Below are 26,699 nucleotides of genomic sequence, written 5' to 3' on the forward strand. Positions count from 1 at the left end.
TTTCCATTGACAATATCAAAATTCAGTTGCAACAATTTTTGTATTGAATATTTTTGTCACGAAGATATTTTATCTTGAAGTGAAAATTGAGTTCTGTCAAAGTAAGAAGTTTCATTCTTCACCAAATATATCTGAAAGAAAGGCACATAACCCGTTTTGCCTATGTGATCGAATTGACCCAATTTGTTGAAAAAAATATGCTGTTTTCGTTAACTAGCTGTCGCCCCCTTAGAAACGACCCTCAGAAGAGGAAACTTGTATGAGCTAACGAGGTTTTGCCTATTAACGTGCGTTTTATTGCAGTTGATGGAAAAACCATTTAACGTATTTGAAAAACACTTCAATGTGAAATTTCCGCAAAATTGTTTGTGAAAATCTCACTGTAATGTTATTAAATACCATTTTCAGTTTTCTGATGAAGATATTACTTCAAAATATAAAAACAGTTAATAGATAGTTAAATATGTTGAATTGAAGGGTTTTTTTTAATATGTTATTTCAGAAAATAAATTTTAACGTAATGTTTCAAGGCATTATGGTTACTTGATTTGATTGAAACACTATGGTATACACTTTGGTGACCTGAATATATATCAGCCAAAAAAAATATGTACTTTTGCAGCTTTACTTTCATTTTTTTCCCTAAATATACAAAAAAAATTCAATGTGATATGGAGCAATTGAATCCACCTTCCTTTGAAATATTACTAATTCATTAGAATAAAGCAAATTACTTATCCTTAAAACATATCAATATGGCTACAAATATTATAAAGGGTGAACAAGTCATTAAAATTAAATGATATGACTATTGATTTTCGATTATTTGAAATTTATCAATAATAGCCCATGCAGGATAAGTATTTCAGTCTGTAGTCATTTGTAATTGAAGATTGTTTTGTCCAGTTTTGTGGAGTGTCGCGCAACATTTGTAACATGCTATGAGAAGTATTTTTAACTCTTTTTAAATGCGTAGAAGAGGCATGCTATTTTATTTCCAAATTTCCGAATTTAAACTTGGATTTATGTTATTATCCACAATCGTCTTCGGGTGATGGACTGGACTAATTCCTCCGAGAGATGACTATTTATGGGTCATTCGAGTACTTTCACTTATCTCCTTTTTCAGCTTCACCGGTTTAGTGGGAGATGACCGTTTGGCGGGAGTTGGCCATTTTTTGCTTGATTATGGGTTTCCATATGTTGCGTATCTCCACGCTAGCTTGGCTGAATACATTGTTGGACAAAATGTATGCGGCTTTTTTGAATTGCCTCCTAAACTGATGTTCCTCACATGCTCTTCTATTCATGATTTGCTGATTTCCCCATGTTGTGTGTGTTTCTTGTGCTCGGCAATGCGAACATTCAATGGCCTCTTAGTTTCACCGATATAGGATTTTCCGCGCTCACAAGGTATTCGGTAAATGCAATTCTTGGAATCGCAGTACTCGTTTGGTGGCCTGGTTTTCGTGAGGCTGTTACGGATAGTGTTTCCGGATCTGAAGCAGGTTCTGATGTTTGACTTGGATACAATTCGTCTTATCCTTTCCGATAATCCTTTGATGTAGGGAAGTGCAAGCACTGGTTGTGACGGCTTCTCTTCCTTGCGAGGCTCCTGCTGTCTTTTAGCCAAAGACTGTTCCGTTCCGTTGAAGATCACTTGATGATGTCTAATTCCTTTTCGAAACCTTCCTTCGTATTATACAGCCCGAAAGCACGGTCTAATGGAGTATTGATGATTCCTCTTTTAGTCGATTGATGGTGGTTGGGGTCGTGGTTCAGATACTGTCCCGTGTGAGTGGGTTTTCGGTATACAGATGTTTTCCACTTAGTGTCGGTCCTCTTCACCAATACGTCTAAGAATGGCAATTCGTTGTAGCCTTCCTTCTTCATTGTGAAAGAGATGGAACATATTACGCTGTTGATGTGTTTCAAGAAGGCGTCTAGTCCAGTATTCCCATGGTTCCATATTATGAAAGTGTCGTCAACGTATCTCAACCAGACACGAGGTTTCTTGTGGGCTTCTTCAATGGCCAAAGTTTCAAACCACTCCATATATATGTTGGCTATAACTGGTGAAAGTGGCGATCCCATTGGCAGTCCCTCATCTTGTGTAAAGAATTCGCCCTTCAGTTGGAAATAACAGATTCGTACACAGTATCCTAGCAATTCCATAATTACATCTACAGTTATATTCGTTTTAGCTTCCAGGTCCCCGTCTTCGGATAGCTTCCTCTGTATGATTTGGAGTATTTCTTCGACCGGCACGTTGGTGTAAAGGCTTTCCACATCGAAACTGATTAGTTGATCACACAGGATTGTGGTTTTATCCTATATCAATAAAACACAATTTCAAATAGCAATATATAGGAAACCTACACAAACAAGCTCCACCATACCCGCAAGTTCAAACCATCCACCATCACACAAAATGGCTGCCTATAACGCATTCATATATAGAATGTTAAGGATACCACTCAGCAATGAAGTCCGAAACAAAGAACGGAAAATCATATACCAAATAGCGAACGAAAACGGATACACCCAAAAGACAATAGATAAACTAGAAAACAGAATCAAACAAAAAATACAGAACAAGGATCAAGCTACCCCAACAGACAAAACAACACAACGATGGACAGCATTTACGTACGTAGGACACCAAACCAAAAAACTAACAAACATCTTCAAACCACTGAACATCAACATCACATACAAGCCGAACACGAAGATAACACAAAAAATAAACAACTATGAAAAAGAAGAAGACAAAGACCAAAACGGGATATACAGTATACAATGCTCGGACTGCAACAAATTCTATATCGGCCAAACCAAGATAAAACTGATCCAAAGGTACAATGAGCACAAAAAGGCATACATAAATCCAACAGTATATAAATCAAACCTTGCAACACACGCCATACAAAACACACATAATTTCCCCCCACCAGAGAACATAAAACTAATAAAACAAATCAACAAGGGAAACCGCATGGACATTTGGGAAAACTTGAACATCCATAAATTCAACAGTCATAAATCACTTATCGAGGAACAAGTACAAATCAAAACACAACAAGATCTCACATTCAATATATTAAACAAAACCATACACATTCCTAGAGAAGATCTAACACGAAGAAGAGTACCTGATGCAGAACAAATACAGGCAAATTTACCTAAAGTACCTGAATACCTGAGTTAAGACGCTCTGACCGTATAAAGAGACAGACAACAAGATGACCAGTTAAGTTTGAGGAGTGGCAGAAGATGACAGTACTACCAACTGTCGAAAGCGCTCGCAGATAATTAATAGAAGATATAAAGCTTCAAATCCTTTTTGTAGAATTTAATATTGAAATACCCAAAATAAAGGAAAATTAGTTGCATCAATCAAATATATATATATATATATATATATATATATATATATATATATATATATATATATATATATATATATATATATATATATATATATATATATAAAGAGATATTTTATCGAGTGGATATGATATAAAAATCAAAAATGAAACAATTAGTGGACACAACACTCCAAAAGTGAGGCAAACCGCGGACACGTGTTTCTGGCTATTGGCTATATATATATATATATATATATATATATATATATATATATATATATATATATATATATATATATATATATATATATATATATATATATATATATTTGAATGATGCAACTAATTTTCCTTTATTTTCAGTAGGCTCCAAGAGGAGCCTACCGTACATTTGTTATTTCAGTTAGGAGACCTGGAATTTCTAGGATATCATAACATATCATCACGGAGGCAGCTACAGCTACCTGCTACTCTGGCCATTGCAGAAACCCACAAGAAACCTCGTGTGTGGTTGAGATACGTTGACGACACCTCCATAATAGGAAACCATGTGAATACTAAACTACACGCCTTTCTGAAACACATCAACAGCGTAAGACCTTCCATCACTTTCACAATGGAGAAGGAAAGAAGGAAATCCACAAAGAATTGCCTTTCTTAGACGTAGTGGTGAAGAGGACAGACACTAAATGGGAAACATCTGTATATCGAAAACCCACTCACACAGGACACTATCTGAACCAGAAATCCAACCACCATCAATCGACTAAAAGAGGAATCATCAAGACTCTACTGGACCGTGCTTTTGGGCTCTTATACAAAGGAAGGTCTCGAAAAGGAACTAGGCATCATCAAAAATGACCTTCAATAGTAGAACAGGCCTTAGCTAAAAGACAGCAAGAACTCTACAAGGAAGAGAAGCCGCCACAACCAGTACTTGTACTTCCCTACATCAGATGATTATCGGAAAGGATAAGAAAAATTGGATCCAAGTACAACATCAGAACCTACTTCAGATCCAGAAACACCTTGTGAGTGCGGAAAATCCTATATCGGTGAAACTAACAGGCCATTGGATGTTCGCATTGCCGAGTACAAGAAACACACACAATTCATTTCAGGTTTTTTTATAAATATAATTGTTATTTTCAGCTATTCATTTTTAATTCTTCTTTTTTATTAGTTCATTCAGGGATTTCAAATAATTTTATATGATATCAGACAATGGAAGTCCGAACTAATGAAAGTCAGATTTTGTGCAGTTTTGACGTCAACCTCGCACAAAACAACCGATTGGGCTGGCAGCACTGTTTATGCCTGACGTCACCTATGAAATATTAGCTGAATTTCTGTCAAGTCAAATTCTTTCTTTTCCTTTCTGCTCGCTTGGCGTGAACGTGTTCAAGTGGAGTAGTGAAAATGACGACCGATCCTAAGGCATTTCTCAAAGATTTCCTCGCTGGTGGAATATCAGCCGCTGTAGCCAAAACCGCAGTAGCACCAATTGAACGAGTTAAATTGCTTCTACAAGTACAAGCAGCTAGCAAACAAATATCTGCAGAAAATGCATACAAAGGTACTTACCACATTTATCTGGAACGTTTTGAGTTTTTCATTGATTTAAATTGAAATATTTCATGTTTCGTTTTCTGCAGACTGCTGAGGAGTTCAGTATGATTTTGAGGTAAGTATTTAAAGAATTGCTTAGATATTTCCACGTGTTTGCAGTGCCTAAGTACCCGCCATATTAGCACATTCTGTTGATTGTTTTTCCCTTCATGTATTTGCTATCATTAGTTTGGAAAACTCCATTTCCAAATGCAAAACCCAATACCCGTTCTTTTGAAAGACCCTTCACAATATTTTTGAAATTATTTCAATATTTGACAGATGTGACGTCATTGACGAAATTATTTCCCCAAAAAAATGTTTTCCAACAAATTTTAACAATTTTCTATAAAAATATGACTATGATTGTGCGATTCACGAATAATTTCAATAAATGTGACTCTTTTTGTATAACAGTTATAGCTACAAAAATAACTTTTTTCTACACATAATCGAAAATCATTAATTTCATTGATCCATCAACAAGTAATTGTAGGCCATTCAGTTAGATAATTTGAAGAATCAATACCTGTTTGTGAACATGGGCATTATTACTGTTATCTTACTGTTCCCAAAATTTGAAATTCGGAAACGTTCAAAGATATTATTTGAGGACTGAATGAAACGAAGACATATCCTTTGAATTTTTTTTGTGACTGAAATTAAGACTGAGACAGGAATTGAGATGTATAAATTGGCTCTCAGAGCAAGTAACAAAAATGGACTATTAGTTAACAAGGATTAAGCAACAAATGCCATACTATTTATGAATTCACAATTGAAGAGTCGCAATAATATATGCAAGTGCTTAGGGCTTAGTAGCTTTGTGTTTTAGTTAGGCAATGTTAATGACTCCCTGAGACACCTAGGGAGCATCATGGCTATTTCCTATCCTGTCAGTTTAAAATTGCATAATGATAAGCAATAATTCTCAAAAATATTGTATTAAAACGAAAACGTTGTCAGGTAGTGATTCTACATATTTTATCAGATGATAAAGTATATAGAATTACCTGACAACAATGTTTTCGTTCAAATGCCATATTTCTGAGAATTTAGTGCCTACTATTATGGAAATTTAGTATAGTAACCTCAGCCGAACTTCAACTAGAAAATTCTCTCAAGAAAAATTTCTTGTAGGAGTTGGATTCAAACGTATTGTTTATTGAGTTTGTACTGATTTTTGTGCTAATTTTCTGCTTCACTGTAGTATGTGTATATTGTGTATTTTTTTCATCACCACTCCTAAGAATTTCTAGAATCTGAAATTTGATAAATTAGGTTTTTAATTAATCCCTCATTTGTCTATATCTACATACTAATGAAAAATTTGGTGCAATTAAAGTAAAAAAAGTTATAAGTTGGCCAACTTCTATTTCTCACTTGTTTCCTGCCTATTAGAAAGTGGGAATTTCAACTTATAACTGATGATTTTCACTTGCTAATCGAGTATTACATTCACCTTTAATCAGATGAATAAACAGCTTATGGCCCAGGAAAGAGAGAAGTTAACTCTTTCTTGGCAATTGTTGTAAATGTACAAATCAACACAAACTGTTCTTTTTGGACATCAATAAGTTTGATCACAAAAAAAAAATTGAATACATGAGAAAAAATATGACAAATGTGGGATTATTCTTCTACATTCTTAAAATAAGTGACTACAACTGTAGACAGCTACAACAATTTAATAACAGGAACAAATTCTATTTTGTCAGAACCGAAATTTTCCATCTAGTCCGAATAAATGCTTTCAGCAGGTCTATAAAATTAGCACATTGCACTGTTTTAGTCAATTTGGAAATCAGGAGCGATGTTGGCATTCAAAACTTCATGTTTTTCAATTCAATTCAAAATTCCCTGAAGTATCCAAAGTATGTCAAAATCTGCATCTTTGTTTCTTTCTTCAAAAGGAAAAAAAAAAATTCCCAACATATTTTTGTCTTTAGAAAGTTTTTACCTTTACTGTTGCATTAGGTGATGTTAAATTTTAATGAACTAATAATTAAGGAATCAATGGGACCATTGAATTTTGTTTGATACCATTTTCAAATATTTATTTAGCATGCAGATATAGTATTTCATATATTAGGATACAAAAATAACAGCTGTTACGGTATTCTAATGAGTGCAGACGAAAAAGTCATTAGGTAGGGTAGATGTGGTCTCTACTTATTAGTGTATATGCAAGGATTTTTGGACACTTGACTATTGAAATTGCACAACTATTTGGGCCAATTACCTACTAAAAAGATTAGGATTACGATACTATCATGAAATGCTGAAAGGCAATTGATGACAGTTTCAAATAATTTCTTTAAATCTCAGTTTGTTTTTAAAAGAAACTTTATTTTTTATATTTCGTTCATTATAATTATTGTATATTAAAATGATATAGCACACGCACAGGTTTATCCTTCTGTGGGAACTATATTTATTTGTCGTTAACTAAGATTATTGTGTATTTCAAATTGAATGGCAAATAAATATTATTATTATTATTATAAATACACTTATCCTACAGATGCATATATTAATTCTAACTAACCAAAATAGAAACATTGTTCAGTATTTGAATAAAATGTCTTATGTAACATTATTTCCAGTCTTCATTCATTTGCCATTACTGAGACTAATTTTATTCCTATTTGGGAACAGGTAGAAAGTGCGTATTTCGGAGCCCTGAATCTAATGTTTTACTGTTACCAGTAACAAACCAAATTCAAATTATGCATTAATGTTGAAAATTTCAACTGGCTAGTATCAGAACTTCTTAATTTAGGATCACTGGACTGCAGATATACTTTCTATTTCATATAATATAATAATGATAATGTAATAGTTTTTTTTTCTTTGAGTCTTGACATCAGAGGTCATTAGCCTAACAAATAATTTTTATTTGCTAATATATTTTGCATGATGTTTCACGAGTGGCTGAGCCAAGTTTGATGACTATAACTTTACCACTACCCATTCACTGACATTTCTGGATGTGTTAATGTATTTTCAAGTTTTGTTATTGTGTATAATCAGCATTTTATTTTTATAGGTATGATCGATTGCTTTGTTCGTATCCCAAGAGAGCAAGGTGTATTGAGCTACTGGAGGGGTAATTTAGCAAATGTCATCAGATATTTCCCCACTCAGGCTTTGAACTTTGCCTTCAAAGATGTTTACAAATCAGTATTTTTGGGAGGAGTTGACAAACGCACTCAATTCTGGAGGTATTTTGCTGGAAATTTGGCTTCCGGTGGTGCTGCAGGAGCTACCTCACTCTGTTTTGTGTACCCTCTTGATTATGCCAGAACGCGGTGAGTTGTAATTTCAGATCATTATATGATTCCATTTACTAATTTTCAACAAATTTGTATTTTCACATGATGCTTTTTTATTGAACTGAGCCTCATTTGATGACTCTAGATTACCACTACCCATTCACTGATGCAATACTTTGCACAATTTGAACAAATTCGGGGCCGACACTAGAATATCATCTTATTTTCTATTTTCAGTCTTGGAGCTGACGTAGGCAAGAATGTCGGTGAAAGACAGTATACAGGTTTAATCGACTGTCTTGTCAAGACTTTCAAATCTGATGGACCCATTGGTTTATACAGAGGTTTTGTAGTCTCTGTGCAAGGTATCATTATATACCGTGCAGCATACTTTGGGTTCTTTGATACTGCTAAGGGAATGTTGCCAGATCCTAAAAACACACCGTTTATCATTTCCTTCCTCATTGCCCAAGTAAGTATAAAACATAAAATTCTATTTAAAAAATTGTTGATTGTCTGAACAGGAAAGCTCCCAATTACAAAACATCAATATAATTTGAGAACATAGGCTTTTACGACCAGAATCAAGATCATAGAACAAAATCCGGGCTGGTAAGCCATGGTTGAAAAGAACTTGATACTTTCATCTTCGAATACACCACTGAAGATATTTGCCACAGTAGCAGACAAAAAGATTGGTGGTACAGGTTTCTTTTGACTTCGGCCTAATAGCTCTGATTTGTTCTCTCTAATAATTTTTAGCTATAATTTCAAGGTAAATATGGGTCAATAAAAAATACACGTGCCTTATCAATTTTTGCATCGGCTATAAGTCATGAATTAATGAAAACGAAATGTTTGCCTAGTGCTAGAAACATCACTACCTTTTGATGAGGAATTGCTTTCATTTTTGAAATTCACTAATATTGACAACCCCCCATGTAAAGATTTTGAGTTTATAATTATGATATGAAATTGACTTTTGTTTGAAGGTGGTTGACAATGTTTCGTGGTGTATTTCATCAGTTCGAACTACCATTGTCTAATATAATATAAATTGATTTGATAACCCTGAAAAAAATCAAAGATTAACCAAAAATAACAATTTTATTAAACAAAAAACTGACATTACAAAGAAATTACATACAACAACAACCAAACAAATAAAAATTGAAATAATAACAAAAGCTGAAAAAATTGTAAAAATTAAAAAATATTAACAAAAAAAGAAAAAATAGAAATGATAACTGTTATCACCCGAAAATGATTGTGGATACTAACAATCGAAACGTTGTGACATAACTTGGTTTGAAATCTTTTAATTTTTATTTTTTCTTTTTTTGTTAATATTTTTAATTTTTTAAATTTTTTCAGCTTTTATTATTATTTCAATTTTTATTTGTTTGGTTGTTGTTTTTGTATGTTATTTCTTTATAATTTCAGTTTTGTGTTTAATAAAATTGTTATTTTCGGTTTATCTTTTTGATTTTTTTCAGGGTTATCAGATCAATTTATATTATATTAGACAATTGAAGTCCGAACTGATGAAATATGAAATTGACTTACTGTGAAATATGAAATGCCTACAGTTTATTAGTGAAAACAACTATGTGTGTAATAGAAAAGATGAAATCTTGGAAACCCTGTAGTAAATAACATGTGAACATTGTTAACTGTCAAAAGCATTAGTACATCAATTCTCCTCAAAATCTAAAAAATTGCTGATTTAAGTTTGTATGTACTGATTGCAAAGTATCATCAACAAGAACTTTCTTTGATTAAAAGCAAATCTTAGTTGTTTTTGTCTTCCTTTTTATTTGGTAGAAGAAAAGGATGCTATATAAAAGAAGGTTTCATTGTTGACCCAACTATAATCTACTTCTGTGATAGGATCAGAGAAATTCTGAGCAAGACTTCATTGCTTCTTGGCTTAGAGGTACGCTAACATTTAATTTCGACAACAAATCTGGACAGTTTATCATACAGTTAATTAGTTATCTCAACACAATATTTTACTATAAATAGAACATGTTATGAACCTTTCTGCAACAAATCCACTTGCACTAAGATTGTCTTAAGTCTTAAAGGTTCTTTAATTTTTAAGAAATAAATAAATAAATAACATAGAAAAGTGACATACTTCAAATCTTTATTGTATTAACATGCTAACAAAAAAAGGTGTGCAGTGAGTTGCACTCTGAAAAGCAGTTGATGTCTTCAATGACAATCTGTGCATTTTGGATATTGTACAATCTCAATCTGGTCATAACACGCAACATTTCAGCAATTGTCATTTCATTCGAAAATTGTTCTCTCATAGTGCTACTATATTCAACTTGGGAATATGGCTCCTATGCTATGCTGCCAATTTGAATAGAAATAGCCACTTTCGTTGATAGAAATATATTTTTTTTGTTGAAAAGTAGATTTTTTATTGTTTCAAATATTGGTGTCAATAACCTATAACTCAATTTCAGATTGAAATTTTCAATTTTATAGATAAACTGTTGCATAACATTAACAAAATATAACATTTCTTGTAGGTTATTCGAAAATATTGGTTTATGAAACATTCAAATTGTCTAGTTTATTGCTTGTATATATTAGAGATTTTTCTTGAGGCCTTGAATTTCAGTTATAGCTCACCTATATTTTTATGCAAGTTTCTGGAAGTTCCTACACAATTTTCTATGCTTTTGAGAAAGAATAATTGACATCAATTTGCGCCTGGGCCCAAATACAATGTACACCTGTGAAAAATCCAGCAATATTGCTCTCCATATAGTGCCATGTGAAATGGAACAATACCCAATTTTCCGCGATAAGTTATATTTTTCTCTATATAACAATTGAAATAATTGAACTTTTTATACAAATGATGTTATACTCTTGGCTGAGCCTCTTTTGATGACTCTAGATTACCACTACCCATTCACTGACTTATTTTGAGATATTTTTATAATCTAAAATGATTTTTTATTGAAATTCTCAACATTCTATATTTATTTGCAGACTGTAACAAGTGTGTCCGGCATTATTTCTTATCCTTTTGATACTGTAAGGAGACGTATGATGATGCAGTCTGGTCGTGCCAAGGGTGACATTATGTACAAGAATACTCTTGATTGTTGGATGAAAATTTCTAAGAATGAAGGACCTGGAGCATTTTTCAAAGGTGCCCTATCGAATGTACTCAGAGGTACAGGGGCTGCCCTTGTATTAGTATTCTACGACGAAGTCAAAGCTCTTCTATAAAATGTAGACATTTGAAAAAATTATTTATTTTTGTATGAGTTTGTATGTGAAAACATTCCGCTGTTGCGTTTAAGTATAACACTGATCATTTAGGATTAAATGTTCCTCTGTTTCTCATTCCTGGTATTTTGCATTGGTATTATTTTTTGTGTCAGAAAATGTATTTTTTGAGTGAATTGTTATCTGCATTTTATTGAGTGGAATAAAATGTCGAATTTATAGAACTTTTTTTTTATAAATTGTAAAAATCTACCTTTAAGCAGCTTCGACATCTCGTTACCTAATTATGAAATCCAAATTTCTTGTATCAAAGTGAATATTTGGACTTATTTCATATAAATTGGGCAAGTCATCTCGGCACATGAAACACATGTGTACTTTACATGTACAAAACAATCTGGAATATCTTTGTCAAAAGTCAAAACTTAATCCTTTTTAAGACTCTAGTCGAGTCCCATCTGAACTTAGTATCATTGAACTTGAACATTGAACAGAAATTATTCTTTAGAGGTGCTTTCCTAAGCTATCACTTATAATCAAAAATATTCGATTTGAGGTGGCTGTATTTTATCAGATTTTTCGTTAACCAGCTGTCGCTCCCCTAAGAATGACAACCCTTCAAAGTCGAAACTTATGCAAGCTGAAAGTAACGAGGCCCCTCTGTATACTATGCGATTCCTAGTATGTTAAAAGGCAAGACCTAGTATTCATCAATCTTCAGTTTGTATATGGAATATGTCTAGGATGTTCTGACGAATCTAAAAAGTGAATTATAAGCGGTCGGTAGCCAGGCGGTTTGACGTGGGTGCTTTGTTCACTCACTCGAATCGACTGCCTTGTTGATCGGTGGTTCAAGCCCTAGTCTGAACGATCGATTTTCACTTGCTATCGTCCAACCCGTGTTAGGAATCACACGTTGAAAGGTAAGATCTCGTTAATCCTTAGCTCGCACAAGTTTCGACTTCTGAGGGTGCGACAGCTGGTTAATTTTTTTTTTGTAAAGTTGAAATGCTCTGTACATAACTTTTTTGGACACAATGGTGCTTCAAACTACTTTAGTACGATTGGGGACACATAAGACTAATAAAATAAATTTAAAAAACCGGACATTTCTGTTAAGATTCGAAGTTATTAGCATTTGATTGACCAATTTTGGGTTTTTGTACTAAAAATCGTAAAAGTTCCCTTAAAAATCAAAAACGCGCTAGAAAATAAAAATGTTTGTATGAATATGTTCTACATGGGCTAGTGTATCACGCCCTTAAAGTTTTGCACCTAGCTACCAAACACCCTGTATATATATATATATATATATATATATATATATATATAGTACAAGAATACGACAAATCAGGGAAGCTATCGAAATCGAAAAGCAAGGCCTCATCAACAAAAGGGATGACTCACTAAACATCCCAAGGATTTGGAAAACAATAATTAAAAACAACCACCAAAGACAACCACAAATTGATAATGAACCATCGCAGGTAGGAGAACCGCCAGAAGCCATTAACAACCCTCAGGTAGAAAAACAGGTAGGAGAACTACCAAAAGCCATCAACAACCCTCAGGTAGAAAAACAGGTAACAAATCCATACAACTTACGAAACCATATAAAAACACCACAAGAAGAACCTGACATTAGTTACACCTCTCGAAGCGAAGCAGTAACTCGTCTTGATAATGCCATCTGAGATGATGGCGAAACGTCGACTATCGAATAGTACACAACGGATGAACACCCGGAAAAACAACACATCATATATACATAGAATAGTGTATATATATATAGAATAGTATATATATATATAGAATAGTATATATATATATATATATATATATATATATATATATATATATATATATATATATATATCCCTTATCGTTTAAAAGTGACCCCAACTAAGGAATGCTGAAATTGTTTTTTGCCATCCTTTTGAAAACTTTATCCTATTGGTAACATTTTCGTTGTTTTCTTTGAAAACTCATTTCTTTAAACATTGTTTTCATATATTTTGAAATACAAATACAATATGAAATCAGAACTTGGAATATTTCTTACGAAGTGGAAATATCAGCCACAAAAAACTTTTTATCGTGATTCCGCAAGTGAAACGTCAGTTCAGTCTTATAGGCCAAAAGCGGTAAATTCCATGAGAAATTTCAGACAAGATAACGTTGCTGATTATCAAAATAATTCGCGGTGCATTCAAAAACTTCCCTCTTTAATTTGATCACGCGCACCCTGATTTATTACTAAAAAGTGAGGATAGTAACACTACTGATATCTATTTAAAATCTGTTTTTCCGTTAACCAGCTGTCGCACCTCTACGAACGACAACCCTCAGAAGTCGAAACTTATACGAGCTAAGGATTAACGAGGTCTTGCTTTTTAACTTGTGATTCCTAACACGGGTTGGACGATAGCAAGTGAAAATCGATCGTTAAGACTAGGGTTTGAACCACCGACCAACACGGCAGTCAATTCGAGTGAGTGAACAAAGCACCCACTTCGAACCGCCTGGCTACCGACCGACCTAATATAACTCGACTTGACCGTCTCATGAAGGGACCACTTGTAGTTATCTTATGAACATTCAGAAAAACCTGCATACGACCATAATTAATTATCAATAATAATATAATCAATTTGATGAATTATCAATGATTATTAGAAAGTACCGGATGTTTAAAATACAACTGAATAGCCCTCTCTGTGAAAAATTAGAACTAAGTATTTGTCCAGCTAGGAGTTGAGCCAGGGGTACGTTTTTTGTTGAATGTTGAATTTGTTGAATATTACCTACTGTTACCGTCAGAAACTATTCTGTTCTGTCACAAATACTGTCTTAACAACGAAATTAATTCTTGTTAGTTTAAAATTAGCCATTGTTTCCAACATTTCTCAGAAATTTATTTTTGAAGTATATTACATAGGGTGGGTAAATGAAAACGAAATGAGGTCGATTGCTCATAGGTTTTATATAAAAAAATCGCCTTACTCCCAATTTACTGCTAAAAATGATGGTCCAGAAAAAAATTAAGAAAACCGATAATATGTCAACATCAAATTTCCAAATGTCCTACGTCGAAATCAGGTGTTCTGTGTCATCGAGGAATCAAATAATTGCTTATTGCTTGGTAAGAGTAGTGTTGGTAATTTTATTTTGGTATTCTATTCGGTGGCTTAATAGGCTGATAAGGTTGGGTACTTATCAAAATTTCTTGATTCTAGTTTAAAAAATTTTTGAGGAGAATTCAAAATATCCACCATATCTGAAGACAGATAATAATGGCCCAAATAGGGGAACCATTAACTTTATCAAGAGGTAAGATATTTTATTAAACAGCATGTATCCTAATTATCAACATTGTAGACATAAAAAGATCCATAGAACTCTTAGAGAAATTGCAAAAAAGTGGAGAGGTACCTGCGACAAAGCTGGCTGCTCTTCAGAAAGTTTTACAGAGTGATTTCTTGAATGCTGTTCGTGAGGTGTATGAACATGTATATGAAACTGTCGATATCCAAGGGTCCCAAGATGTTAGAGCCTCCGCCACTGCTAAAGCAACCGTGGCTGCCTTCGCAGCCAGTGAAGGACATGCACATCCCAGAGTAGTAGAACTACCAAAGACCGACGAAGGTCTGGGTTTCAATGTTATGGGTGGAAAAGAACAAAACTCTCCTATTTACATTTCGAGAATAATTCCAGGAGGGGTGGCAGATAGACATGGAGGACTCAAGAGAGGAGATCAACTTCTCAGTGTGAATGGAGTGGTGGGTATCAAAGTTCTTAACTGAAGTGAGGATTTGGTAAATATTCGTTTTATTCAATTGCTCAAATTTTTTGAAAAATTTTCAATTGAACTTGCATATTTTTTTGTTGTAGTATAAATATACTATTGCTTTCAGTCTGTAGATGGCGAGAATCATGAGAAAGCCGTTGAGCTTCTGAAGCAAGCACATGGATCAGTTAAATTGGTTGTTCGTTATACGCCAAAGGTTTTAGAGGAGATGGAGTTGAGGTTTGACAAGCAGAGAGCTAGGAGAAGACAGCAGTATAATTGAAACGTTAGTGAATGAATTCACTAACTTGAGGATAATCCAATTTTAAAGTATTATTTATTATTTGTGCTATGTTGAGGAGAATAATATTCCAGAGTTGTAATCCAAGTTGAGTAGAAACTTCAGTTTGGTAATTGATATCAGTATCACTGGTTAGTTCTTACCTTTTTACAATCACTCAAAAATAAGTGATGGAAAGTATTCTAATTTTATATTGGTTTGAAATGATTCTCACATTTTATACATAGATTTGCAGTTCTCAATATGTTGGGTAATAATGAAATAATTGTACAAGTCACCATTTAGTTGTTTGTGGGGTAGGAAACTTGAAATGAGGATTTAGTTCATATTGAAACTGATATTTCTAACAATGAAACAGTTGAAAACATATTCCAGTTTAACCGGAAATGGACACCACTCAAAAATTTTGAGTAGAACTATATATATTTTTCTAATGATGCACTGTTTGGAACCTTTTTTACTGGAGTTTTTTCCCAACACCAAATCGTTATTTTTAACACCTCAAGTCCATTGGACAGGATATAAGTCCTTTTCCAATAAAAGAATTATTATAAAAGAATTATTGGAGATTAGAATATTAATATAATAATTTGAAAAGTCATATCACATAAAGTTGAAATTTTCATTCAAAATATCCCCACGAAAGCCATTATTTCCAAATTCAATATCACAATATGGCAATATTCTCGAACAGCTTGGTGTAATGGGAAACAGAAGATGAAATTTGTTTAGTTTTCATGAAAAAATTCAAGAAACAAAATTTTTATTCAATTCACAGAGTTTTTAATTATTTTTTAAATACTATTTTTACTTCAATTATCTTAATGGAAAGTAGTATTCATTAAACTCGTATTGAGGTATAACTTCTTTGATGAGAAAACATGTTGAAGATACTGTACGTTTCAGTTTTCTGTTCTAGTGAAAAAATGAGTGAGTAGTTATTATCTCACAATGAGATGGAGTAGATTTGAAACTTGCACTTTTTCACTCAGACTGAAAAATGAAATGTATAGTAACTTTGACATATTTTTGTAGTATAAGAACAAATCAAATTTCGACTTTTGTTTGTCACTTCATTAATTTTGACAATATTTCCATAGATGACGTCATAGTGCCACCATATTGAACATGGAGAAAACGACTCCTACGCCGTCATTTTGAAAATAATTGGCAGTTGTGTCATATTGGCGAAAAGAGAATTATATATTCTATAACCGATTTTTTTTTGAAAAAGTCAACTTCAAGGTCTGTGCCCACTATACCGTACCAAACCATGACCGTGCTAGGACCATATCAGACACAGAAAATAACACAACAAGGTCTACCTTGCCCACTGTAATGAATCAACCGTGTTCTAAGCCGGTTAGCAACACGTATAATGACCGTATCATACGGGTATGATGACCGTTAGATACCCGTTTGACAACTGTAGGTAATGTGAAGTATTGTATGTTATTCCGGCTTAATCATCCGTGTAGTGTGAACATGTAGAAGAGTTTATGTGAAGAACGAATATGGCTATGATATCATGTACATTTCAATGGAATGTATTGCTGAATAAAATGGAAAATGATTTACAACCCGTTTATACACAGTTTCGCTGCCAGAGACCTACGGTTTAGCAACGTGACGTATCATGCACGTTGTGTATCAGCACCGGCAAAATATTCCCGACTCAAATAGTCATGGCACATGCATGCTACGCTACGTGCCGGACCGGTGACGAAACTGTCTAGTGGGCGTTGGTTCACATAAATCGTATGAAAGAATATTTACATGTGCCAGGACGTTTACGGTCATGGATTGGTACGGTATAGTGGGCAGAGACCTTTATTCTATTTCCAGTTAAATCGTAGTGGATTTTCAATTGTTTTATCATTAGGAATATCGGCTCCAATGATCTATATCCAAATTTCTTATCTCAAACAATTAAATGGCGCCGTGTACAATGATTTCTTGTCACCCAGTAGAGGTTTATCTGATTTAATTATTATATAAATTTTATTTGTTATTATTTGAGTATTTATTCATTGGTTGTATTCATGAAATAATAAAATGTTGAAACAAAACAACTTTAACAATTCAAATCTATCAATAAAAAATTATTAAAAACCGGAGGAATAACAAAAAATACATGAAAAAGGAGATTTGATGAAAGGATTGTTTTTTATCAGTGGTATAGATGATTTTATTTCACTTTAATTTTATTTCAGGGTTTTTTTGCTTAATATAATTGTTATTTTCAGCTATTCTTTTTAATTTTTCATTTGTATTGGTACTTTTACGGATTTCAACTCATTTTATGTAATATTAGACAATGGAAGTCCTAACTAATGAAATTCAGAATGATCAAGGGTTTCTATGGATACTTGCTAGACGTTTGGTTCAAATGCAAACAGAATCATGTTAAAAAGTCACGGGCCTCGAAATAAAGAAGTTGTATCTCTAATATTTACATTTATTTTTAGTAAGAGAGTTGATTCTTTGAGATAGCAAAAACACATGTAGAAAAATGAAAAATTCAGAAGTTAATATCTGTTTTTTCTGTTTATTGCACTTGGAGTGTGCATAAATGTATGTATGCTTTTGTTTTCAGTTGATGAAATTTAATAAAATATTTCATGATTGAATTTTCATGCTTTTTTAAATTGGTTATTCCACCATCTTCCTAAACATCCTTCCGAGGGTAACTATTCCTTGTATTCGTTAGTGCAACAAAATTGAGTAAATTAACAATGACCTTCAGATAATAAAGCATGTATCGATTGATTGATATTGAAAATTCGAATTACATATTTCAGTAGGCAGCTCGGATTTACACAAAAATTAAATGTGAAGGGTGATCGATTTGAGAAAAAAGTTATTAAACTCACCAAGTTTGGACTTACCTTGTAGAGACATATAATCTACTAATTTCATGGTTTGAACAGTTACTAATCACTATATAGGTGATTGAATTCATGATGAGAAAATTGCCATAATTTATTATCTGGTATTCAATATTGCACAAAAGGAAGTAATGTATATTCAGTGTTGTGATTTTGTAAAACATCTTGAATTAAACGAATTATTTCAATATACTCATAGTTCTGAATGGATATGTGCCTATATATTTCAGACTATTTTCGTGAATAACCAGATCCAAAACTATAAATCTGAAGATTACACCTTTTTTAAAAAATGGAATTACTAGTCACTTCATGATCAAAAAGTCGAGTGGATTATTAATTCAATTAGCAGTAAAATGTTAGAAAACTGATTATTATTGAAGAAAATTACGTATATAAAGTTTGTATTACTAATACAGACTCAAACAATAAAACATCATTGGCAATTATTAACTGAAGGAATAGGTAGCAATGAAAAATTTGAACTGAAAAAAATTATTAGAACAGTCAGCATACACATTTATTCAAACAGTTCAGCAGTAACATTGAAATAAAAGAAAAAAACAGTAAGTAAAAAAGTACCTTGGAGATTTTTATAATGGATCTTCGAAAAAAAAAATCCATTCAACTTTCTTGCAATATAGTTGATGAACCACAGGAGTATCCAAAGACTTGTCTTATTATTCAACAAATAAAACCTAAAATTAAGACTAGAACCTCCCAACAATGAACAAGTCAAATAAAAGGAAAATCAATTGACACACATGTTTTGAACGCATCTCAATTCAAAAAATTAAACAAACTAATTTCAGAAAGAACAACCGAAAACAAATTCAAACAAAAGAGCAAGCTATTCGGATCAAAATTAAAAAAAAACAAACCTAAAGCTGAGATTAGGAATCTCAACAACACAATATGAAAAATTAATAAATAACGATATGTTTTTGATATTCAGCTGCCGGACTAAGTCCTGGCCGGTGAGAAGCCCTTCCCTCCCAAATTTGCCTCTACATAAACTGCTTTTTATATATCTACAAAAACCCAAAAGGCATTTTAATATCCATTTATTGTTTACCCCTTAATCCGTACTACGTAAAATTGCAAAATTTCTATTAATTTTCTCCCTAATTCTTTGTCATACACTGACCCAAACTTTACGCAGATACGATTTCTCACACAGGCCATTACTCAGTCCGGTAGCTGTACATTTCTTCTTATATAAACCAAGAAGACAATTGCCAAACAATGAAATGAAATTCAGACTAGAAATGATTTACACAAAAGGAAGATATATTAATAACTATGGTCACTACCTTTAACAACATTGTTCAAACTAAACCTATACATTGAGACATACGAATATATAGTAAATGTCATTATAAACTTATGTATAAGAAATTGAAGTTGGATTTTCATACTGACTACAGATTTTTGGAAAACAATGATATTTGTGATCGACACACTACCGAAACAGAATCTAGAGTTATTCTAAATTTTATACAAGCTCATTATGACACCCACTATTTGTAACTATTCTAACAAATAACTCAAATCATTTGATAGTAGATATTGGAGATTAGGATATTAATATATTAATTGGAAAAGTCATATCACATAAAATGAATCAGTCGTTTGAGAAACCTCACTTGTACGCAAACTAAAGCTTGTGTAAAATCAAAAAAATGTTTCAAAACCTGTCAACTTGGAATAACGCGAACATTTATCAGGTTTGTAATGCTTCCTTGAACCGGGATAGGCGACGTAGTAAATCTGCATTAAAAAATACTTGAAAAACTGGAGGGCTTTCAAATGACTGATTCAATTATCACAAAATCATTTAAGTCAAACCTTATATAAATGCAACAAAATACTGGACTAGACATCAGATATTACTCAACTAATAATTTTAACTAAACATAAAAACTAAAGAGATCATACAAATGGTCCTACCATTTTTTTATCACAAAAACAAAACAATTATAGTAGATTTGTACAAAATTCAAGAGAGACTACAAAAATCATATTGATACAAATGAAACTGTCTATCAAAAATAAATCACAATTGTTGAATCCCTGATGAACTGACTAGATAATAAAATCTAAACACGAAATTTGAAAGCAAAATGGAACACTTTTCAAATGTGAGTGGAATATTAAATTCCTGTTTAGGGAATTGCCCATAAGTATAAGGAAAACCTCTAAAATATGTGTGGATTCAGGAAATTCGAGCATATACCAAATCATTGTACAGGACACCATTCATTTGTTTGTGACGTGGAAAATTTGATATTCGGAACGTAGCTATAGTTCACTGAAACCAAACAATAGAAAATTCATACCCGTTCAACCAAAATGAACCCAAGTCAAAACTTTAGAATATAACCTTGTATAATTTTCAGACCATTTGATAGCATATAAAATTTTCTTCAATATAATTTTTGTAATTTATTTATCTTGAAAAAATATGAAGTAGTATCATTCAAACCTCAACAAAATAATGAACCTCTCTTAATACAAAAAAATGTCAATGTGGTTCATTAAAATTTTTTTTAGAACTATTCACTGAATTTATTTCATATAAAAAAAAATCCAATTGGACTTGACAATAGGTGTCATTTCTTTTCTTCCATTTCATAAAAGAGGATATATGCCTCTTCACTCACTAGCGATTTTGATGTAATTTGAGACACGTATGAATCGTTGTATTTGTGTCACGTGCCAGTGTAGAGGTGTCTGTGAAATGCCCCCTGTGATTCTAAAGTTTATATAGATTATAACGACAAAAACCCACATTGCGTGCTACATAATCGCTCACATATAATCCTTCCAGAGGAAAGTTTATGGCAACATTCAATTCTTACTCTAAATTTTTTCATCGGAGAGAATATTTTTATATTGCACCTTCAAACATGTCGGTTCAATTGACCAGTTCTTTGTGGTATGGGGAGAGAAAAATCCCAGAAAAGATCGAAGGTTACTGATGAGTATCCACAGTGTGCACACTTCATCGTGGATTTTAATTGACCACGAAATTTTCTACAATCTTAAGAGTTGTATATTCTCAAATATTTCTGCCATGACTCTTGTGCTTTTTGCTGTAGCTCAATTTTTTGTCAATCTCTGTTTTGATCGCTTCAGCTTTCTCAGTAATTCTATTAACGTCCTCATGTAAATCTTCTGACAGATATCGAAGGATTTCCTGGATGTCTTGATGGGCGTATCCCACGAATCCAGGGGCAAATCTTTAAATCCAACTTCTTCAGCAGAATGTTTACTACTCCATCAGATGAATCTTCTGAATACGGTTTATTTGTCTGTGTCAGTGTGAAAGTGAGGTTTTTCTATTGCATATATTGGAAGGAAGTTTGTAAATACATGAAAAACTCAGCAAAATTCGTCTTGTTTCTCACTACATCAAGTTGCTTGACAATATTTCCATAGTATCAACATATTAAATTCAAATAAAATGGCAGTTAGATCGTGAGAAAAGGGAATTTAATATCCTATCAGTCTAAAAAAGTTTTATTTAAAATGTTTGACATGAGTTTATTTTAGGTTAAACCGGTATAGATTTTCAATTGTGTTTAATTAGTAGCAATATTATTTTCAATGAACTATACCTTAGTTGTGAATATCAATTTATTACCCCACAAACTGAATGGAGCTATGTACTAAGTTTTGGTGTCACCATGCATAGTTCATCGACTTGTTAATTTATAACTATCAGTTACAATTTCTCCAGTTTATGCTATCAAATGCTACAAGTAAAAAAATTAAAAGTGGATCATATTACTTATTTTTTCTTACAAAATGTTTTCATGAAACATATGATTGAGTCCATAATTATTTGATCTATTTGAAGTCAATTCAGACGCAGGTGCATGTTATTCCAATTTATCTTGAAAAATTTTGCATAAAATAATTTTCATAAGTTGAATTCTCCAGTAAAGTTATGCATAAGTTGAGTTGACTTGCATAAATCCACTTATACTCTGGATAAAATTCAATTGAAACTCAAATGCAAAATTTCAAGAGATTTTTCCATTGCTAATATTGGAAGTATGTTCTTATTTTATAAAAAACAAAAAAAATTCATAATTAAATCAGACGAAGAGAATTTTTCATTTCAATAAATTGGAGGACTTAGGAGTTTTACTGTATTTTGAAACCTAGTACCCAGTAGATATCTGATATCTAATAATTCTGTAATTTTTTTTTATAATACACCACTTAAAGTGATGCATTTAGTGGATTTTGTCCCCCATTTGAACTTTGGAAACCATATATATTCCCACGATTAGACCAAAAAGGCCAATAGCACTGCCAAAAATTTCAATAACAAGTATTTTCATAAACAAAGTAGCATTAGCAGCATCAGCTAAAGCTGCTCCTGAGCCTACAATTCCTACTGCCATTCCACAGAATAAATTGACCATTCCAGTTGATAGACCAGACCCAAACATGAGGTAGCCTGCAAAAGTATTATCATTAATATAAGTTATTAAGTACCTACCGGAGAGAAGTAAGCATAGTAGTAAGCACTTTGAGACATTTTCTCAAAGCAATTTATAAAAACACATGTTTATATTACACAAAAACTTCTTCAGATGTGTATTCAACATGTTAAACCATTTTCTGGAAATCTTGAATTAAATTATTGGTTAAATTTTGATAAACAGTGCTGAGCAATTATATTGAAATAAATCAAAATATAAATTATGGTTATCATTTTTCTCTCCTCAATTTCAGTTATAATTTGATGAAATTTAAAAATGAAATTAAGGTTTATATTCAGATTAGACTTTATTGTGGAATTCACATGTTTATATTCAGATTAGACTTTATTGTGGAATTCACATATCAGTAGAATTAGGAAGAAAATTACGCTTCTTACAGGCATATTCAATGAAATTTAAAATATATCACTAAAATATTTGAAAATGATATATTTTCTTTCAAATTACTGAAATTATCAAAACCCAACATCAGTTTGGGTATCATATCTTCCTCTTTTGAAACAACAATGATTACAAAATAAAATGTATCTGTAAACAGAATTGAAACGAAAGAATTGGCAATTAGCAACAAAATTATTTGCTATCAGGAGAATATACCAGAGGCAAGGCAACTAATAGTAATCAAATATGTTGAGAATGAAATGAGTCAATTATATAAAAAAAATTATATTTTATAGTGAAATTCCTGATAATATTGAGAACTAAAATTGTAAAAAATTCAAGACAACTGAAAATATATATTTTTGAATAGATTGAACTATCGTAACATTTAAATATTTTTAGCTGCTGATGTATTATTCTCAATTCTTTTTTCAATGTTTGTGTCATATTACCCCCACTAGGAACAAATGCCATGTTAAGATTAATAAATTAATTAATTTCATAGGTAAACTAGCGTTTTGTATACCTGCCAACCAATTCTTCGACTTGAGAAATTCATCATTCACTACTAAATTCCAAGTGAAGTCTTCCATGTATCCAGAGAGCACAATGGCTATAATCAAACCATAAATCGCAACTGCCTCACAAAAAATTACAGATACCAAATTTTTGGTTTTAATTCGAGGTGCCTTCACTCCTCCTCCCACAATGCTGACTCCAGTGGTATGAATTCCTACTGCGGCTCCCACAATCGAAAGAGAGACGGATAATCCTATTCCAAGACAGCACCACATATGAGGTGAAGTACTTTCCAGGAACCATCCTACGCTTATTCTTTCACCCTTTCCAGTAAGAACATGGTATAGAATGAGAATGAGGGTAGTTATCAAGGTAGTAGCAGAAAAGGTGTAAGCCAAGGTAGATCTAATGCTGAGATGGGTCATGTTGGGAATCTGCAAATATGCAAAATGACATCTGATATATTACTGTCAATTTTAACTAACCCGTTGCGAGAATCTTGACGAAAAATTTTACTGTTTGGCGATATTATTTTTATAAAAACATAAAGTGAGATATGCTTCCTCCCAAATATTGAATTTTGAACATATCAATAAATTTGTAGATGACAATCAGTGCTACCACCATCTAAAATACTAGAACTTACCAATTCTCATTAAAAAGATGTTATCAAACCTTCAGCTTTTTAGAATAGTTATTTTTGTATTAAGTGAGTGAAATGAGTGTGTTTTAAAGGCACATGAGGGTGTTGAAATTCTCTGGAATCTGCCATGGAAACACAAATTTAAATATATACACGAAATACAAACAACATTTTTTGTACAACTGGAAATGTGAATTTACATCGTCTGAAATATATCAAAAATAAATATATATTTACAATACATCAGATGTGATTTTTTGTCCTCATAAGTTATCGCTTTTGAACGATTGTTGTCTTGAAGATATTAGTTGTTCAATGTTTTCAGTAAAATCGTATTCAAAATTTTTTTCTGTCTGAAAAAAATAAGTCCAAAATAACTAAATGGTACTTCTCTATTCCATACATTTTATTCTTGATGTTATCAATACTACCATTACAATTTCACAGCATTCAGTGGTCTTTCTGTGCCTTTACTATAGAAACGGTTAGTTGGCAGGTCGCGTGTTTGTGTTTGCTTGTAGTTGCTTCAAATTCAAGTTATTTTCAAGAAGATGGCTGTTGATTGTAATAATGGTAGTGATATCCCATAAGATATATCTAAGAAAGCAAATGTAATAGTATATAATATGTTACCGGTAAAATCCAAGTTAGTAGTTAGTATATGAGAAAACAAATGACCAATTTTGTGAATGGTGCGATAAGAAACGTGAGAATTATTACATATAACTATTGATGCCATTGAATATGCTGGATCTATATTGATTTTTAAAATACCTATTGCGCAAGAACTTTTACTGTTTCAAATTCTGATTACCTGTATTGAGATATAGCGCAAGCATATAAATTACAACGGCCGTATCATTCAAAAAGTGACTAATTATTTTTGAAATATTCGAGAGGAAAATGTATTAACCAACATTTGGGGTTGAATGAAATAGGAGAAATTTCCAGCTTGATTGCAAAATGGCTTGGTGAAGACATGTATAAGAGCTACCTACACAGGTCATTGATTCGGCAGAAGCCGCCAGATCCGTTCTGGCGAAGCTTAATGACGTCATTACGAATCGTTTTTAAATACATGCTGGAATCCGACTAACCGCCAGGAAAAAATTCTCTCTCTCTATGTTATTGACTTTTGCTTCGATTAATTCAGGCGCATTAAGCCAACCAAAAAACACTTAATATCGGCAAAAAATAATAGCTTTGGGCGCATGGAACAAAAGGTGCGTTCAGATGTTTACTCCATCGAATCATTTCACTGTTTTCAGTCCGTTGTTCGAATTTTGGATCAGGACTGAGAGTAATCCACTTTGACGTTAGATATTTTAGGAGTGAAATGAAGAGAAGTATTACAATACTGCCGTGTGAAAGTAAAAAGCAGTAAGTGCAATGATAATGATTTCGAGATATTGTCATTTTAGTCTTTTTTGTTCTACGCAATTTATTTTTATTTTGATTTCAAATAAAAAGACATTGAATATCGTTATTGAATATGTATTATTTTTTCACAAAAGAGAAAATTCTCTTACTTTGGCTTTTGTGGAGAAATCAGCAGTTACTGCTGTTTGCCTAAAAGTAGTGCAATAAAAAAATGATATTCGAAACAGTAAAAGTAAGTAATATTTCAGATTCATGTAAATAATATCGGCTCCATGAATAAAACAAATACAAAATGAATCAAGCAGTTTATTATAAAGCAAAGCAAAAAAACATTGACATGACACTAAAAGAAAACAATCAGTAGGTACCTATATTATTAACAAATTAATCGTCGTTATCTATCAAATCTTCTACATCAGCTTCTCTCAATGAAAGCCAGAACTGTCGTCTGTTTTCAGGCATGAGGGGACATAGTTGCGAAATTATGCCTTGTTTCTTTCGTGTAGAGACACCTCTAGAATTATCCCGTAGTTTATTGGGAATTTCTAGTTTGAAATTTACTTTAAGAAAATTATATTCTTTAAACTTTTCGTCATCAATATTGTTTTTATAAAATAATAATCGGCTCCCTCGTCTGAACTGAACCACATATATATCGCAGAGTAAAGGTCTATCTTTTTGTTTGGATTTGGCTTTTGAATCTCCAGGCTTCCAGTTCAAAACATCATCATTTGTCAAACATATTGCGTTCATTTTTCTCCCATTGGAATTTTCTAC

The 26,699-nt window shown here is 32.5% G+C and overlaps 3 protein-coding genes across 6 annotated transcripts; 2 read left to right on the plus strand and 1 right to left on the minus strand.

Annotated features, from left to right (window-relative positions):
- The first annotated feature begins 4,728 nt into the window (after positions 1-4,728).
- On the plus strand, positions 4,729-11,730 carry LOC111514348 (ADP,ATP carrier protein 1). Of its 2 annotated transcripts, XM_074169191.1 has the most exons (5): positions 4,803-4,944; positions 5,024-5,052; positions 8,026-8,287; positions 8,489-8,723; positions 11,264-11,730. In XM_074169191.1, exons 3-5 carry the CDS (start codon positions 8,028-8,030, stop codon positions 11,504-11,506), a joined length of 738 nt encoding a protein of 245 aa, XP_074025292.1. In that variant the 5' UTR covers positions 4,803-4,944; positions 5,024-5,052; positions 8,026-8,027; the 3' UTR covers positions 11,507-11,730. The 2 variants fall into 2 exon arrangements, with proteins under 2 accessions (XP_074025287.1, XP_074025292.1); XM_074169186.1 differs by lacking the exon at positions 5,024-5,052 and having other exon boundaries at positions 4,729-4,944.
- Positions 11,731-14,495: 2,765 nt separating this feature from the next.
- On the plus strand, positions 14,496-17,652 carry veli (L27 and PDZ_signaling domain-containing protein veli). 2 transcript variants are annotated; one of them, XM_023171100.2, is made up of 4 exons: positions 14,496-14,648; positions 14,743-14,836; positions 14,885-15,285; positions 15,421-17,652. In XM_023171100.2, the coding sequence occupies exons 2-4, from the start codon at positions 14,800-14,802 to the stop codon at positions 15,574-15,576; spliced, it is 594 nt and encodes a 197-aa protein (XP_023026868.1). In that variant the 5' UTR covers positions 14,496-14,648; positions 14,743-14,799; the 3' UTR covers positions 15,577-17,652. The 2 variants fall into 2 exon arrangements, with proteins under 2 accessions (XP_023026868.1, XP_074025341.1); XM_074169240.1 differs by lacking the exon at positions 14,496-14,648 and having other exon boundaries at positions 14,655-14,836.
- LOC111514859 (Vacuolar H[+] ATPase PPA1 subunit 1) lies at positions 17,366-24,740 on the minus strand. 2 transcript variants are annotated; one of them, XM_023171099.2, is made up of 3 exons: positions 24,546-24,740; positions 23,907-24,333; positions 17,366-22,953 (listed from the first exon to the last, which is right to left on the minus strand). In XM_023171099.2, exons 2-3 carry the CDS (start codon positions 24,322-24,324, stop codon positions 22,727-22,729), a joined length of 645 nt encoding a protein of 214 aa, XP_023026867.1. In that variant the 5' UTR covers positions 24,325-24,333; positions 24,546-24,740; the 3' UTR covers positions 17,366-22,726. The 2 variants fall into 2 exon arrangements, with proteins under 2 accessions (XP_023026867.1, XP_023026866.1); XM_023171098.2 differs by lacking the exon at positions 24,546-24,740 and adding an exon at positions 24,385-24,527.
- Between the last annotated feature and the right edge of the window lie 1,959 nt (positions 24,741-26,699).

The sequence above is a fragment of the Leptinotarsa decemlineata genome, unplaced genomic scaffold (genome assembly GCF_025532065.1).
Source record: "Leptinotarsa decemlineata unplaced genomic scaffold, Ldec_3_MD MMD2_P_RNA_scaffold_11, whole genome shotgun sequence".
NCBI classification, from domain to species: domain Eukaryota; kingdom Metazoa; phylum Arthropoda; class Insecta; order Coleoptera; family Chrysomelidae; genus Leptinotarsa; species Leptinotarsa decemlineata.

What these genes read in the sequence shown, in the direction of transcription:
- LOC111514859 (XM_023171099.2), bottom strand. Translation starts at nt 24,324, where the DNA reads ATGACCCATCTCAGCATTAGATCTACCTTGGCTTACACCTTTTCTGCT. An exon ending in GTCGAAGAATTGGTTGGCAG is followed by an intron (nt 22,954 to 23,906) that starts GTATACAAAACG and finishes ATACTTTTGCAG; the next exon opens with GCTACCTCATGTTTGGGTCT.
- veli (XM_023171100.2), top strand. Translation starts at nt 14,800, where the DNA reads ATGGCCCAAATAGGGGAACCATTAACTTTATCAAGAG. An exon ending in ACCATTAACTTTATCAAGAG is followed by an intron (nt 14,837 to 14,884) that starts GTAAGATATTTT and finishes TCAACATTGTAG; the next exon opens with ACATAAAAAGATCCATAGAA. An exon ending in TTCTCAGTGTGAATGGAGTG is followed by an intron (nt 15,286 to 15,420) that starts GTGGGTATCAAA and finishes TATTGCTTTCAG; the next exon opens with TCTGTAGATGGCGAGAATCA.
- LOC111514348 (XM_074169186.1), top strand. Translation starts at nt 4,788, where the DNA reads ATGACGACCGATCCTAAGGCATTTCTCAAAGATTTCCTCGCTGGTGGA. An exon ending in TGCAGAAAATGCATACAAAG is followed by an intron (nt 4,945 to 8,025) that starts GTACTTACCACA and finishes TTATTTTTATAG; the next exon opens with GTATGATCGATTGCTTTGTT. An exon ending in TTTCCTTCCTCATTGCCCAA is followed by an intron (nt 8,724 to 11,263) that starts GTAAGTATAAAA and finishes ATTTATTTGCAG; the next exon opens with ACTGTAACAAGTGTGTCCGG.